This window comes from Varroa jacobsoni, unplaced genomic scaffold, assembly GCF_002532875.2.
Source record: "Varroa jacobsoni isolate VJ856 unplaced genomic scaffold, vjacob_1.0 contig02463, whole genome shotgun sequence".
In the NCBI taxonomy this organism is placed as follows: domain Eukaryota; kingdom Metazoa; phylum Arthropoda; class Arachnida; order Mesostigmata; family Varroidae; genus Varroa; species Varroa jacobsoni.
The window spans coordinates 13030-30256 of NW_019214819.1; the positions used below are offsets into that span (position 1 = coordinate 13030).

General features: G+C 38.4%; 1 protein-coding gene across 2 annotated transcripts in view; it reads right to left on the reverse strand.

Moving 5' to 3' along the window:
* LOC111272506 (uncharacterized) overlaps positions 1-17227 on the reverse strand; it is a 35814-nt gene that overhangs the window by 13010 nt on the left and 5577 nt on the right. Inside the window, exons 2-9 of one of the 2 annotated variants that reach the window (XM_022854002.2) lie at positions 11849-12036; positions 9150-9228; positions 7512-8068; positions 3945-4075; positions 3048-3255; positions 2493-2639; positions 2108-2282; positions 1201-1382 (exon numbers count right to left, since the gene is read on the reverse strand). In XM_022854002.2, the coding sequence (XP_022709737.1) occupies positions 1201-1382; positions 2108-2282; positions 2493-2639; positions 3048-3255; positions 3945-4075; positions 7512-7703 (1035 nt within the window). In that variant the 5' untranslated portion in view covers positions 7704-8068; positions 9150-9228; positions 11849-12036. The remainder of the gene's footprint in view (positions 1-1200; positions 1383-2107; positions 2283-2492; positions 2640-3047; positions 3256-3944; positions 4076-7511; positions 8069-9149; positions 9229-11848; positions 12037-17227) is intronic. The other variant, XM_022854001.2, reaches the window with a different exon arrangement.

The following is a 17227-nucleotide window of genomic DNA, read 5'->3' on the forward strand; positions in this document are numbered from 1 at the left end:
TCTTTAATACCGACGTGTTTTTTTCATACATATGGATATTATAGATGACAAACAACACGTATAGTTAACTGTTTTTCTTTCTTTGCTGGCATATTCACATTATTTTGACGCGAATTTTTCATCGCGATTAGAAATCACTATGACTGGATTTCGTTAGTTAACGCAACGTTTAGTCTCCGCCTTAAAGGTGGAGACGTGAATATAAACCTTAAAAACATTTTAATATTCAAAGGTTCAATCACGAAAGTCCACTGGCGATATATCGCGTAATCTAGGTGGCCAATTCCAGTCGTCTAAAAAGGAGAGCACGCGACCAGGTGATGATGCTTCGTGCAATAGTGCTATTTTTATAATGCCCTATAGTAATGCTAGTTTTATGCGATCCTGGAAAGTGAAGTTGTCTTGTTTGGACCGCATGCCTTCGAAACTCATTTTGTATACTCAAGACGAAAAAACTGGGTCGCGCCCCGACGCCGCGCGCCATTGGCTGTTGTGCATTTTTGATAGCAATTTCGAAGGAAAACAATCCAATGATGTTTTCAGCCCAAAATCGGCGCATAACAGTAGCAAGTTTAGGGTGCATATCTTTCCAGTGAAACACAGGCGGATTTTCCCTAGTCCAAACGTAATCTGTTGAGGAAGCCCCCAACATGAAGATGAGCCTCATCGCAAGAGGCGTTCGTTTGTCGTTGATCAACTACCCAATCAACATAGTTTCTTTATTTGCTGTGATATTCCGCTCATACATCTACGTTATGATAAAATCAAAGTTTCAACATTTCATTTGAAATGAATTATTTCCGCTTTCATTGGGGCACCCATATGACAGGTGGGGAGGTTCTGTCCAAATACCAGAAAACGCACAATTATTGCAATAAAAAGCGGATTTAACCGTTATAATACAGGAGCATCTTCATACCATTTTTACAATTCCTATGGAACTGTTTTAATCTTATAGCGGTAATGTACGTCCAAAATGTAATAGCTACAATATTACTATTTTGGCTCTTCAAATGAGTATTCTGTAGTACGCTTAGGAATGGTGGCAAAATGCCCCTGTTACACATGCCTTACACAGTTAAAGTTTCCCATTGCAATCATTTTGATATCGTATGTTGTCTCAACAGATGCGAAATGAGGACGTTTCAACCGTAAGAAGCTTTTCCTCTCACGTATATACAAATATGGGGGTAGTTTTACCATAGTCATGACGGCTTCGGGCAGTGATCTCTGGCCTGCCATGACAAGGAATTCCAGGACAGTATCAACCGAGCCAGAGTCACTGAGATTTGGCTCTACGACGGGATACAAATCGGCCAGCTTTTGTCCAAAAATATCAGTGTTCATGACACCCTCCCGGGCACGCATCAGGTTAACATTGCCTAAACCAGAAAAAAAAGCAACTTTGGTAATAACAACAATCCATTTGAAGGTCCGTACACTTTACCCAGTTTTTATGAAAACCGTAATAGCTGTAATAACTGTAGAATAGTTCCTATCGTCATACGTATTGAGACATAACCGCCTGAGTAGTGTTAATTATTACTGTATACTTATTCTAGCATGATATTATAATAAGCTATTCTTAAAAAAAGCATATACAAATTGAATAGGAGTTCTTGTCATCACAAGACAAAACTACATAATAACCTGAATTGTTCCTTTTTTCTTCAGATTCTAAATTTATCGCACTCACCGTATAGCCGCCACAGAGTTAAGTGCAGCTATATGCATAGACAGTTCATTCGTATTGTTGGTGTAGTATGTATATATATATATGTGTGTGCGCGAGAAAGCGAGCGAAACAGAGAGAAAACTAAAAGTCTGTGATGCGTCACCCATAATTAGCAGTATTTAGCGCGTATGTGAGGCGATCTTTTTATATCTTTTACTTTTTTTATGTATATATAATTTTTTTTTACACCTTCGGCTATGCCTGTTGGTCACTACCGCACTCAAGACATTGTTATTCCTTGAAGCCCGAACTTGGATGCTTCAGTTCTTAGAGGTCACAAGAAAACGTAAAGCATCTCTTTAAGTCGTGTCGTGGGACGAACGATGTAGAGGAACAGATGCTGTCTGATATGGTGAACATGATCTGACATACCTCTAAGCGTGTTGATCTCTCCATTATGAGCTAACATTCGAAGGGGATGGGCTCGTTCCCATGAGGGAAAAGTATTGGTTGAGAAGCGAGCGTGGACGAGTGCTAGGTATGTCTCGAACTCTGGTCGTTGCAGATCGAGAAAGTATTTCCACAACTGCGTGGAAGTTAATTGACCCTGTAAGTATGGTAATACAAAAATCTAGAAACTCGAATATTTTTTCACAACTTAGCCTCGATGAATGACCGTGTCTTAACACAAATAGTGTTATATCATCGTTGACTTATAAACACGATTGCAGTTAATGTTCCCTGTGTGACTATACTGACCAGTTAGCTGATCCCAATCTAACTACATATATCTGTTTATATATGACCTGGAACGTACCTTGTAAACAACTGTGTCAATATTTAACGAGCAGATGTAGAATCTAAGCCCGGTCGCAGGAATTTTGTGAGTCGATGCCTTACGCAACACAAAGCAATCGAGCTTAAAGCGTTGCTCGTCCTGTGCCTGCGCAGGTACCACAAACACCTACGATCACAAATAACACACCGACAGAAAAAAAAAACACATAATTAGGACCACTATCCTAATTGAAAACATTATATTATTCAACCGTCATAAAATCGCCAGCTATTTATTAATAAGTCCATCGTGACCCGTTGTGTAGTGTTAGAAAAATGAAATGTAAGGACGAAGGACAGCTGAAGCAAGGCAGACGTGAACCATGATTGAATTGCTGCTCTGTATATTTATAAATTGATGCTAGATAACTTAATATACATACGTCGAAGCCATCCGGTAAAGAAACACAAAAGCAAGCATAAGATCGATTGGACGGAGTTCGCTTGCAAGCAAATCAATAACGGGGTTCATTGTATTTAACTTCAATTGCTTTACTTGGCTGAAGATAGACAAGCCTTTATATTGTATCTGTACCTGACGCATGAAGGGCTCTGTAGCTCTGGCGACATTTCCGAGGAACGTCGAGTCGGTTGGAACTGTCCTCCAGCAGAGAACTTTCAGGCCATCCTCTTCAGCTTCCTTCTCGAATGCCTTCTCCGTTTCCACCGACCGAATACTTTCCATATAGATCACGCCTGTCGCATACTTACCCTTTTCGGGAAGGTCAATATCTAACTCCTCCCTTCAGGAATATCATCCATTACAATTATTATTACTGGGTTGAACTAAATTATATGCTTTATCACAGTACCTTTATTGCTTAATGGGCCAGTGTACTGCGTAAAGTCTATCGACCCGTATAGGGTAGCGAGACTAGCTGTAACGTTCTATCCGTTATCAGAACTTATTTATTACGGGCAATGAATCCGCTGTTTCAGGTAACTCACACAGATTTTGACGGGCAGAATAAAGCTTCATACTTGTCTGAGCAACATAGGGAAATCTCAGGTCTAAATCCTCTCTGAAACGTCTCTGAATAACTAAGGAAGTTTAATGTGCGAGAAACCAGGCAGCTCGGTGCTTTAAGTTATATTAATCAGTTTCGGTGAACTAAGCTTACCTAATATATATAATCGAATCTTTATTAACCAAGCCAGGATGTTTTTAATCGTATTTATAAAAAGCACGATCTACCCATTCGATGCTAGGTGCATGCTAACTGTGGGGCGTAATTGTTGCTAAACATGAAATCTGGAACATGATTTTTAATCGCTATTTTTCTAGTAACTACGCGTTTATGCCTTCTTAAAGACAGATTTCGAAAATGATCCTGGCGTTCCATTAAGTGTAGTCTGTGATTTTAAATTAAACTTATAAAAAGTAAAATGCAAATTTATATTATAAAAATATGAATTTCCTTCTTGTACTCACTTGAGCACTTTTTTATAGAAAGCGTGTGGGAGGCCGACCATCACACCTGCACCATCACCCGTATTATTGTCACAGGAACACGCTCCGCGATGTTCCATACGGCGTGACATGATTTCAGCATCCGAGATGAGCTGTGAAAATGATAAATATGTACACTAAGTATGTAAAGTTTATTCACTACATCTGTTAGGAGAAAACAGTTTTAAACGAGCTCTAGTAGCAGCACGCATTTAGGTAGGAGAATATCTTTTGGCTAATAAGCGTCAAATGTAACCTTGAAGATAGTTCGACAACCTATTACGGCCTAGACTAGGGCCTAGACTAGGCCTACAGCCTAGGCAGCATGCGGCACGATGTTTTCTACAAATCGTTCAGCTGTTCTGTGTAAACAATTTATACTTAGATAAGCAGCAACTGTTTAGGCTGATAAGCTTTCGTTCCGTCGAAAAATATACTGTGTATTTAATCGCGCATTAGTAATACTTAGGTCATTTATCATTGACGAATATATATTTTTCTTATAGCTTCCCTACGTTTAAAAAGAGCAATTCTGAGCGATGCGACTAGTAGTCAATGATTTTAAATAGTTTAAATAGATTCTAGTTGCGATCTGTCACATTTCAGGTTCCTGAGTGATCATCACTGGTAATAGCAACAATCTGCCTATGAATGATCAGACAACTCCTCACGAGCTCGCGTCATTTTATGACTCAAATAACGACTCGGGGGTGGCAATGACTATATCAACTTGTCGAAAGAACAACTAACGACGCTATGGATAATATGTGTCCATAGATCATAGAATCCTTCGTACCCCTTTGCTTTTACGGGCTTGTGAACTACTATATTCATATTTTATTTATTTATTTTTAATCATATGTACAGCCAGGCAGGGCATCCCTGACGATCAATTGTTCAAGCGATTGAGGAAATCATGATCTCACATGAAAATATTACTGATGTGTCATAAATTGTTCAGTGATTATTTATTTGTAACTATTTTATTCACATAAATAAAATCATGATGATTATTATTTTTCAGGAAATACTGTTTTAGTAACACGAAATGTTAATACTTTTACTCTAAGTACTCGTGCAAATCATTGTATGCGTCATTGCTAGCGATAGGATTACTATGCCGTCTGGTCCTTGGGCATTTTGCACTTGAAAACCTGGGGATATTTGCTACTGAAGAACAACAGTAGATCGAGGCTTCAGCACATGTTCGAAAGGCTTCTTCCGTAAACCAGTTTGTGAGTTTAAGAGCGTTTTTGACCTGCGCCGATGACTCTACTCCCCGAAACGTACGCACACGTACTCTTGCATTTCTGTTCTACTGATAGCCGCGCATTTCGCATTGGTATAACCCATTACCAACTCGTTCCTATGCACATCTACGCTATCGATGCAATAGCTGATGTGTCGAACATCGTGGCTTTCGAAGCGAAGCTTAAATGATCATTTCCATTGAGTATTCTCCTACCTAACCTATAGAGACGGTGCACAGCAGCTCGGCAAAGCTAGAGGACCGGTAAAAGAAAACATCTTTTGCAAAAGGATCGTGGGACGCAGGCACATAGCCTACACATATTACTGCTGAACGCAGACATCTAAAAATGAGTTAACGATCATCGGCTTGACAAATACGTTGTTTTTCGGAACTGAGAAGGAGGACTTTCAAGATTAGACGTGATGAAAATAGCTAGGATTATAGTAAGATAATAATACAAGCACGAGTACCAGCTATACGGCCAAGAACCAGTTTTGGCTGCGCATCCTTTTTGACGTGTTCCAACAAACAGCAGTTTGAATGAATTCGATAGTTCTTCTCCCCACGAAATTTAGGGCCCTGCAGAAGGACCGCTACTACCTGACCGCGGTGGTTGTACCATCTCTAAAGGTTTTCATCTGTTTCAAAAAGCGCTATGGACAATCGTCATTGTTTCAAATACCTGTCATGATACTAGCATGCAGTTTAACAGAAAAATCGAGTGCTTTTTGAATCCCCACTAATTAGTCGACTCTGCACTTCCTACAGTCAAAGCTCGACTACTTTGATTATTCGATGATTCGATCGAAAGCAATGTTAAATAAGTACAGCTTCTATATCCAAGGCTATAATTCTGTTTTAAAGTTGAAATAGCAAGCGTAATAGGCTCAAAATCACTCTGATTCAACTTACTACTACACGTATTGCCAACCCAATGACTGAAGAACGTACAGCAGAATATTGTTTCATCTACTCCAGCATACTTCCTCCTTCCAGTCCTCGGTTGTAGCAATTTATTACATCACTATTTATTATTTGAGTGGTAGTTGTCGCATAGACTTTTTATCCTTTACGGATTTACTAGCCTTCGGCTTCCCATCTAAATCTAATAAGGCATATTTTGCTTCTATTACCTCCTAGAATTCTAGTTCTATTACCTCATAGAATATCTGCTACATGCTCTAAAACATCCAGTGTAACTGGGTGCTATGAGACAAAAGGTATATTAGTAGGTGAGAATTCAGAAGAAAATGGCGATGTAGTAACGATGAAAGTAACAGTCGACGTATTTTCACAGTGATCTACGTACTATAGATAGCCTTTACGTCCTAATGGCCGTAGGCGTAAAGCACCTTTAGCGGTAGATGATTGAGTGCCGTTTCTTTCCTTACCTCCACAGTAGAGGCAGCGCATCTTAAGGCCTCACTTAGTAGCTCAATTTCAATACCTAGCTTCCATTCTGGCCAGATCTTCACAGCACTGCTTTTTATGGACGTATATATTTACGACATATGTATATACTGTCTCAGAGGTATTCGAGGGGCAGAACAATTTAAAAAAGATTGGCAACAGAGTAAGCAAAAATATACTATTGTATCATCAAAGGTTCACATATATCATTGATTGCATACTACATGAAACAGCAACAAATAGTCTCCACTTCCTTCTATGATATTGTTGACCTGTAGAGCCGGTTGGTAATTTGCGTGTTTCTCCGATTGGAAAATCTCATGTGCCGTACTATGAGCCATTTGTTCATAACCAGGTACGAGCATAATCATCGCAATTACCTTAATTATAACTCCGTAAAATGAGACAATCAGCGGCGAAAGGCGTAGGACTCTATTTAGCTGTCCTGCCGTTGCCCCTAATGGCACAACAGTGTATAGTGCTTCGTTAAGAAATGATACCCATCCTACACCCGGGCTGACGGAAAACGATTTCAAATGGTCTGTTGCTTTGCAGCGTCAGATATGATACGAATGATATGAAATGTGACTAGCCGTAGGAAAACTATACAGTAATAAACTGTCGTGTTGACGGAACACCGAAACGTATCGATGTTCCTCTATTATACATAAAGTACCGACACATAACGAACAGCGTTCTTAGCAACGTACCATTATGCTGTCTGATATGCTATGATTTATTTACTCTACAGCCAAATGTAATGAAAAATCGATCCATTGTTCTTTCTTTTCAAAACGCTTCAATATAATCGGCCGCTTTTCGAATGTCTTATATTCGAATAGACGAACACGATGTTCTTTAAAACCAACTTCCGGCATTTTTCTTACCTTGTGAGTGTGAATACCATCGATCGAGACGATAAATCCGACGCCACAGGCTTCGCGTTCATTTTCAGGATTGTAAAGGCCGCGTTTTGGAGGTATAGCGGTGAACCCGTTCAGTTGATCCTGCTGGACTATTAATTCTGCTGCTGTATTGGCGTCCACCTGGCATTTTGGAGATTTGATTTCCCTTTCCATATCGACTGGAATAATAAGGTTGTTCGCTGATGTCGAGGATTCTATGAAGTCCAATTATACGGATATAACTGAAGGTTGTGATGCCACGCACGACGTCGATCAGAGCTGGTATCTCCCTTTGTTTGTCTCTCGTCTCTCCCGATGACCGCGGCGACAGTGGCGACAACACGTGCTGCCAACAGGCCAAAGCGAATGGTCGTCTTCTACTGCGCTAACGAATCACTGAATTGATTTAGTATATGGTAGCAAATAATTCTATAGGAAGAAAGGCAGGCAGACTACTATAGATTTGACGAGTAAACGGTGTGGCGACAGCAGCAACCAGCTATAACCTCCTGGTTATTCCGCGACCGACGACGTTACTCCTGAAATCGAAACGACAATCCGAATCCTACCATTAAAATAACGCAGCGGAAAATCATCATCATCTTCATCGTATATGGATATACATAGACTGAATATTAAATTATTTTCACTTGAGTAATGTGAATACTATATGCTTAACTCTAGTGATATGTGGTACACGACTCTACGTAATATGGCTTTCCCCTTGTCGAGAACTCATAATACATGACTGTTGAACCGACGATGGTACGTCCGTTTTCATCATGCACATATTCACATGCACAGCGTGAAGGAATTTGTTTGAGCTGAGGGAAATTGAGTTAGATAATCGCGTCTTTTGGTAATAGACTTCCCGATTACATAGAATAGCAATAATTATAATAAATTTGTTGAATACATTGTACATACAGCATAGAAAAATGTAAATTGTACATTTTTACATTTTTCTATGCCCCTTGAATAGCATAGCGCCGAAATGAATGTAAAAAAAATTACTATGAACCACTGTTCAGTGCACAGATTTATTAATGCTATCTGATTGATAGTCTACATTATAGAAAGCTCTGAAAAATCTGAAATAAGTACTATTCATAACTAGCCGATCTATGAATGTTCTAGTTATTAAATATTATTATTTGGGGAGCATAGCTTCTAATTATATATATATAGTAAATAGATATAGTAGTAGGTATAGGCAACAAGTGACTTCGCTCATTCATTGATCCATTCGAATTTTTCTTTATTCGAAATTATTCTACACGACCCCATCCAAGAGAGATTAAAGTCAGTATTTAGTATGTTTAACGTACGAATCCCCGTTCAATAATAGATGCTAGAAAACATTCGAAACTCGTATTCAAAGAAGCCTCAAATTTATAGAGCCCGAATGACAGGCCTTCAATTACTACCGGCTGTGTTCGCTCAAATATCAAGGGTTGCATAGTATTATATGCGTCGACACAAACAATATATAATATTGACGTTAGCATACTTTTAATACAAGGTCTACACAGCCAACTCATCACATTTAGTGCGCTCGTTTTCTACTATTTTGTCGTACGCCGAATATACATTACCCTGATCGGTAGTGCGCGGAATTACCTGGAGATAATCGTCTTAAGCATTTTTTGGTTGCCCCAGATCAGCAGAGTTCCTCACGTGGCAGAAATGGAGAGCAAACCTCATGAAAAACAAATATGGAATGGGCTAGCAAATAGATATCAAATTGTATCAGTATTTCAGATATTATTAGACTGATATTATCGCTAAGTGGAGCAAACGAATACGTGAAACTATTGAGGCCTTAAGTAATTAATTCGACGCCTGTCGTTTCTGTCTATCCATGCTTGTCTTATCTGCAATTGATCCGTCTGGTTACTGCTTCTGTTATGATTATCTTCTTTTTTTCTCACCTCTTAAGATTGTAATGCTAGTAGCCACTGATTAGCCTACCATTAGAACGACGATGGCCGTACAAATTGGAATGCAGGTATCTAGGCGCGCTTGAGAACCTAGCCGCCTCAAGTAAACAAGGTTAAAAGCAAAAGCATGGTTGTTCGTGCGAGTTTACATCCATAAAATACTTTGACATGATAGTAGTTTGGTAACAAATTTAACAGCAGTCACTGACTCATCTGTTTAGCAGCAGCAGCAGTATTTCGAAAATCGAAATTAGTAGAACGAATAAATTTACAATTACCAATACACTGAGTGCCTCAGTGTCCGATATGCAACTCAGTTGAACCGGCCGACTTAGCGTTATCGCGCGCTTATTACGAATTTTGCCTGTGTAGTCACTAACACTAAGCTTGTGTGTACGTTTTTCTCATTCATAATGCTTGATTACGTCGAAAATAGGAAAACAACACTCTGAATAAGAACGATCTTTATGACAAGGATTACGATCACAGGGTCTGTGAAGGGCCGCCGCAACAAAAACGTGCAATCATTAAAATGACATCAACAAATCAACACGGTTGTTGTTGTTGTTGCTGCTGCTGTTGGCTGCTTGTCATAGGACCAAATGGCTTCTTTTGCGCTCAATATCCACTCCATTATGGCACGATCAAAAACACCGAAAAGATAAACAGTCCTGAGTGTGGTCTATGACATAGCAATTAGCTTTTACCGCCTCTGACACCTTCACGCACACCTATACCCTTAATATTATATTTGCACTACTCTAAAAGCCTTTAAGAAATGATTTACGCAGCCTAGTTAATGCAAAGTACTATGTAGGCACTTTCATGTCTTTGAAACCAAAAATTGTGATCGTGAGACAGATAAAGATCTACAATAGTTTCTATGAGTTGCGTCGAAACGTTTTGTGATCCTCGTTGACTTTCGACGAGCATGTACACTTCGGGCATGTTTGGTTTTGTGGCGTCTTGCCCACCATTTCTCGCACCATTTTAGAAGGCTGAATTGAATAGGAAATTTTAGTATTGAAATCTTAATGATTGCATCGATGATGATTCTTTGAGAACTCATTCAATTCATACGACACTTAGGGGCTCGATTTATTAGACGATTTATTAACGATTTATTAGAAGATCATTATCAGGTTATTATTATATCATCAAAAATCAGAAAATAATGCACATAATGTATGAGCGCATGGAGGGTAACGCCATGATCGAGTACAATGACTTCCTGTGTCATCATTTGCTCGCTATGATGATGCTTAAGTTATCACTGTGCAAAAAGAGGTCTCATTCGACTACATGTTAGTTTTTCTTAACTGTCTCGTCAGTGCTGGGTTACGCTGTCAGTGGCCAACTACTTTGACTTGAAAACGTGGTCACCATTCCATTCCGCTCTCGAAGGAGTCGACGGAGACTACGGTGAATCTGACAGCAAACGAACTGCTCCTGCTACGATCTTATACGCACGTACATGTCGAGTGAGCTAGAGGAACGGTTAGACCGGCTGGATAGAAATACGGCGAGAACACTAGGGGGTAAGGTTAAAAGAGCCTTTATTTGTTCATCAGGTCAGTCACAGGAAATCGGACACCATCAAGGCGGTACCAGTTGACTTTGCTGTTAGTGGGCATTGTGGTTGATGGCGATAATGGTAACAGCGCCCCAAACAGACTGCGGAAGGATATCATTTGCGAGACATTGCAAATGTCATCTTGGACAACGATAATTCTGCATTATTAGGTCGTTGTCATGTGATAAGGCGTACGCCAACGCATCTATGATGATCCGAGTTAGCTTCAATACAATTTCATCAATACGACTTAACATTCCGATGGCGATTGGCACAGTAATACCTAAGCAATGTTTACAATTTTTTCGTAGGAGCAGCTAAGGAAATTCGTAATTAAGTAAGCGGGCTTTATTACGCCAAAGATTTGGGGTGCAGTTAAGATGTCCGCAGGAAATAATCGCCGAAATCAACTAGATCTTTCTAAAGGACTTTCATACATTGCAGGCGGGATAGCATTCAATGGTGGACAGAAAATACGTATTACGCTCTACGTATATTTGATACAACCCATAAAATACCTATCATTAATCTATAATAAAATGACTAATACCTTATGTTAAATATGTTCGTAGTGTCTGGCTTATTGGATTTGAACATATTCGATTGGTGGGTTCGATAATGCACACGGCCATATAAGCTATGTACCTGAACTTAGCATTTATGCTTTGTTAGTCCTCGCTGTTCTATACACACTAATATTAGAAACCTAAGCTTTTTTCTTGAGACTATAATGCTTATAAAATAGTTATCGGATGATTTTGGCAGGGAAATGAGACCGACTTCCGGCCACTTTAATTCGTGCTTACCGACAGGATTTCAATAGCTGTTTGGGCTTCAGATTAATCCATGCTCCTCCATACTAAATGCCCGCAACATTACTACAGTCTTGTTCACAACAGGACATGAGGCGCCTGATTATATCGCAAGGCCATCGTTTGTCCAGGCCATCATCAGGTCACCAATCAGATCTGCGGTGTCAATGAACAGCATCAACCTATTGGATAAAAGCCGTTTAATGCCGATAATAATAGCATCGCGTTTTTGAAAATTTTAACATATCAATACATTGAAAACAGGAGAACTAATTCTTTCCAAAAAAAACATACTGTGCGGGCTTGTCGTCATGCGGTAGCTAAAATTCACACAGATTCCGACTTTACTCCATAGTGGATACTGTCCAGCCACAACCTAGGTTAGTATTATTACTGTTCGAGCTGTTGTCGCCACTCAACTTGTTTGCCCCATATAGATGTATAATACCTGCTCAGCTTAATTTACGGATAATTAGGCTGAGCAATGATCTACACAGAGTCCCACAATGATCTAGACAGACTCGATTACTTCGTTACATAACCACTAAAAAAATGTACAAACGATGTGGACACTGTTTTCGGGAGATCCTTCAATAATGTATTTTAGCATGTCGATAATAATGATGATATAAAAGAATGATTTCTATCTAATCTCTTTTTCTCTCGAAAAATAAACATTCTTGAAAAAAGTCGTTTGAAGTACACTATACACTTAGCAGACAACAGTTTAGCATCATTTTTCATTTGGCATGCGAACTGTAGTTGAAAAATACGTTGTTGGAAAATTTTACAGGGAAAATACTTTAAATAGTTAAAAAAAAAGTTAGCATCTAACTTACGATATTAATTACAGAGTTTAGATATAAACAAGGAATATATGGGAAGAATGCTTTGTGAGTTTGCTAGCAATTGATGTTTTGGCCTTTTTCATCATAGTCTCACTATAGAAAACATCGGCTTTATAATCTTTGCGTCATTTTAGAGAACAAAAATAAATTACGTTACATATAATATCGATCTATATGTACGCTATTAGAACTAGAAATGAGCGTGCAAGTCTGTAGGTACCCGCAGCACGTAAGAAGCCGCTCTCGAGCAGATTGAATAGCAATCTAGTGTATTTTATCAAAATAGAAGTATAATTATTGATATACTAAATATATTTAGATAAATTAGATAACTTATAAGAATGCGCTCAAGATTTGGTTAATAATTTTGGCTAAAAATGCTGTGCTATTGTACCCTATTTAAATAACCGGTACGTTTATAACTACCGCGGTTAGAAATCTCTACAAAATCACTAACCGCAGCATCGTACTTTTTACTTCCAATGTTTTTCAGTACTTAAATATAAGAATACTTCAACAGATCCTACATGTACTAACCAACAGTTTTTGGCATTGCAAGTATTTTGAGATGTATTTTGAATACGTCTTATATCGGCAACATGTACGCTATAAATAGATATTGCTCAATTATCGTGACTAATGAACGGACGTATGGGGATATAGTGATATATCTAGATACGATTCCTCTATGGGTCTGGATAATACACCTGTGACTATCTTCTATTTTGGTCAAATCGAATAAAGAGAGATACGTGAGCACGCTAACTCACAGTAGAAACCAATGTTTGACAACTATAATTATTGGCAAAAAAAGAAAGGAACTTTTTTTTAATGTTCTGTAAATTACCGCTTCCTATCACTGTATGGTGGTATATGAAAAGATACTCAGACCTGTCAACGAACGGCTCGAGTTTGCTTAGTAAATACGTTAAGTTGTTTACGGCACATACGCGACTCAACGATTAAATATTTTTATATATTTGTATTCAAAACGTGCGAGGTGCAAAAAATATTCTAAATAGGGACATGGAGATGACTTACTTTAATCATTTCATCAACGATGTCTTTGAAGTTACTTTACCAATCAACTTTGAAGTTTCACTTACACAAGTGAAATATACAAGCCATTATCAATTAGCTTTTTCAACGACCAGAATTGCTCGATCACAAAACAGCTGTGTTGTCGTTCCATTCCTTGAGTCCTGCTGCTTCTTCGTTTAACTTTGTTTAATGTACGATAGACACGTGTAAAAAAAAGAGGACACATTGTTTTTGGTGACGGGAACACAATTACCCCGTTTCTCTGTTGACGATCTTCATTGAAATGTTGTTAAGCTTAAAGAAATTAGTCAGCAATTAATTCGTTAGAGCCGAGAAATTTTACGCAATGGTGCTTGCGAAATTATAATAACAATACGTAACAACGATTTATGGCATTTAATTTGTACGCTTACCTTCCCAAAAACAAGCAGAGCGTTTGGTCTGTGTTCAGTACATGAAATGGTTCACGCATGCGTGCTCATAAATGGTTATCTTTTGTTTTTATGTATTTTTTTGTGTAGAAAATTTCGATCTAACTTCCTGTGTGCGATCGCCGTGTTCGATCTGACTTAATTAGATCACTCAACGCGATTACATCAATGACATAAAAATTGAAATTGAATGTTTAAAATACACGATAGGATTCGTATCGATTAGTGTTACCTTGTAGATAAGAAAAGTATTCAATGTAGATAATCTCTGGCGAGATCCTTCCACTGGTATATCGCGCAGATTGTATCACCACAGTAGATATCTTTTATCTCATAGCTATCAACACGATTCCCCTTCGTTCCCTTGCAACTGATAATCTTATCTAAACAGATAGGAAAGCAGAACAACTGCGTATTTTTTATTTTTACTATCATAACAGTAGGAATAAGAAAGTAAACAAGCTAATAGTAGCAAAGTTATAATGCACTCATCAATTCATAAAGACAGAGTTAAATTTTATGAGGCTCTGTTATACTTATAACATAAGAAGACAAATTATAGCAAAGGACACGTCTTTTTGGAAAAACTGTGGGTAAATGTTTCTCGTAGTCTCGCTTTTCTTTACTCTGTAACAAAGGTGCAAGATCTGCAAGTCACATAAGGCTTTATGATTTATCGTGTTTGCTACTTGATGTCGCCAGTTCAACTTATATGTGGATTTAGTGGCAACTCAATATGAATCCGTGGTGCCTATGTTATTAATATAATGTATCGACCAATGGGTGCGCGAATTATTCGAGTCCATGATCTATTTAAACACTGCAGCACCCGATGGGCACAACCGTTGAATAGATTTCTTGAAGGCCAACCCCACAGATCGATACCATTGATCACTTATAAGGACTAAACGACACGTACCACTCTCGACAGACAACGCAACGCTCATATTAGTTTCAACTGCGGCAAACTTCACTCACAGACATGATCATTCCATAAGAGCATAACATGGCTTGTCCAAATTCAGCGTTTGTACTTCGACAACATCGATACCTAGCAACTAAACTCTGTAGACACAGATAACAAGCCCAGTACTATATGCTTCAATAGATTCTTTGTGGTAGAAGAATCGTACTTAATCGTACTTAATATTATATTATAAAAAAAAAACCTTTAATTGCTGACACTCAGCTGTCAATGGTACCGAGGCGTTTCAAAAAATAAAGGCCTCGGTACCACCGGTAATTTTCCAAAAACCTGCCTGTATATAGGACTCAACATGAATAACAGCAATAAAAACGGACGGTGCAGAAGAAGGAATCTGGATATTAAACGATCGTACTGTATCAGCTTAGACTTAGACCTAAACAACCTCAGAGCACCATTCCGGAGAGAAACCCATCGATTCTAGTCAACGTGATAAATTACAAACGCAGACATTCCAACAAAACTTTTCTTGAACTTAAAATTTCATTTTCGATGGTCATGTTTTTTCAGTGTAACTTCCGATTATTTTAATTACGTCTTTTATTTGAGGCTGCTCGCTAATCATTATCACAATATCCCTTATTAATTCGCAAATAGCTTGATAATAACACTGCCACAAGTGATTTTGCTGATTGTAAACTCGCCATTACCGCTCAAACACGCACGATATAAACAACTCAGCGGAATCAAATTTTGGACTATCGTCAGGCCAAAAATCTTCAAAACAAAAGGATTTACGACCGTCAGTACGTTTAAGGAGCCCAAAAAGATATTGGACGTTGAATATGAGCTGTACTATCCAATAGGCATTGAACACTCTCTTTTCGAGAATAGTCGCCAATCTCTGCATCAAAGCTCCTGGATTATGAAAAATTACATTTTGCACCATTTTGGTGGGTTTTCAGGCCCCTTAGATCCAAACCCCACTAAAGGTACTTCTGTTCTTCCAACGGAAATCTTTTTGTGAAATCGGCAGTAACGTAGACCTTTAGGTCTATTGTGATGATTCGTTGCGCATGAAGAAATCGGATAGTATTGAATTGACCCGTAATTTCACAATAAATTCTCATCTAATTTTTTTTAAAAGAACATTTTTCTCTAATTAGACTAATTATATGATTGGTTAATGATGTACAAACTTTTACCAATTAGCCTCGCACATTTTTAATAATTTTTTCGATGTCACTGTTCTAAAAGCTGATACCTTGTTTTGCGTAAACATGATTATCGTTTCTTAATTTCGATTCCTTCCATTTAAAGAGTTCCGCAAACATCGGAAAATGATGACTGGAAGGAGCAATATCAGGATTATACGCTGGGTAACGCCAAATATTAAAATTTTTTCAATGAATCACTAAAGATGTATGCATCGGGGCGTTGCTATAATGTAACAATATAGGAATCATTTTACTGGTCATAAGCCGACGTTTATTATTACGAATACATTGTAACAACTGAGCTCTTCACAGTACATGCGGTAATGATCTAGTTATTTAAAAGAAGCTTATAGAATAGCATACCCGGCTGTTCAACCAAATTTAAAGCGCGACATTCTTTGGATGGGGACCCGCTTTCGCTCTCGCTTAACGGGCACTGCTACGCTTTGACCATGATCTGTCGTGGTACACGTTACTTAGATCATCTACTTTTCATCATCCACTCCCATGTTTTATGTAACCCGGCAAAAGTTACAACGTGAGTTCTGATTAAGATAATAAAAGACGACTTGCACATGCCTTATTTTCAATGCTAAAATCACCTAAAGAGCGAACTACTTTCTGAATGTGTAGTCGGCGATAGTATTGGGTCCATGTACCCCACATGATGAATTCAGCACAAAGCTTCAGTTTAAACACAAAACTTCATAACTACCTAAATGCACAAGACGTTTATTTTTAAGGTCGCACGCAAATTAAATGAATTATATATATATATATATATATACACATGTAGATGTGGATTTGTAGGATTAAAACAAGACTCAACGCGCAGCATAACACTCGGCCGCGATGTATCCCAGCATACATATAGGACCATCCGCGCTCTGGGCTTGTTCTTCCTTGAAAGT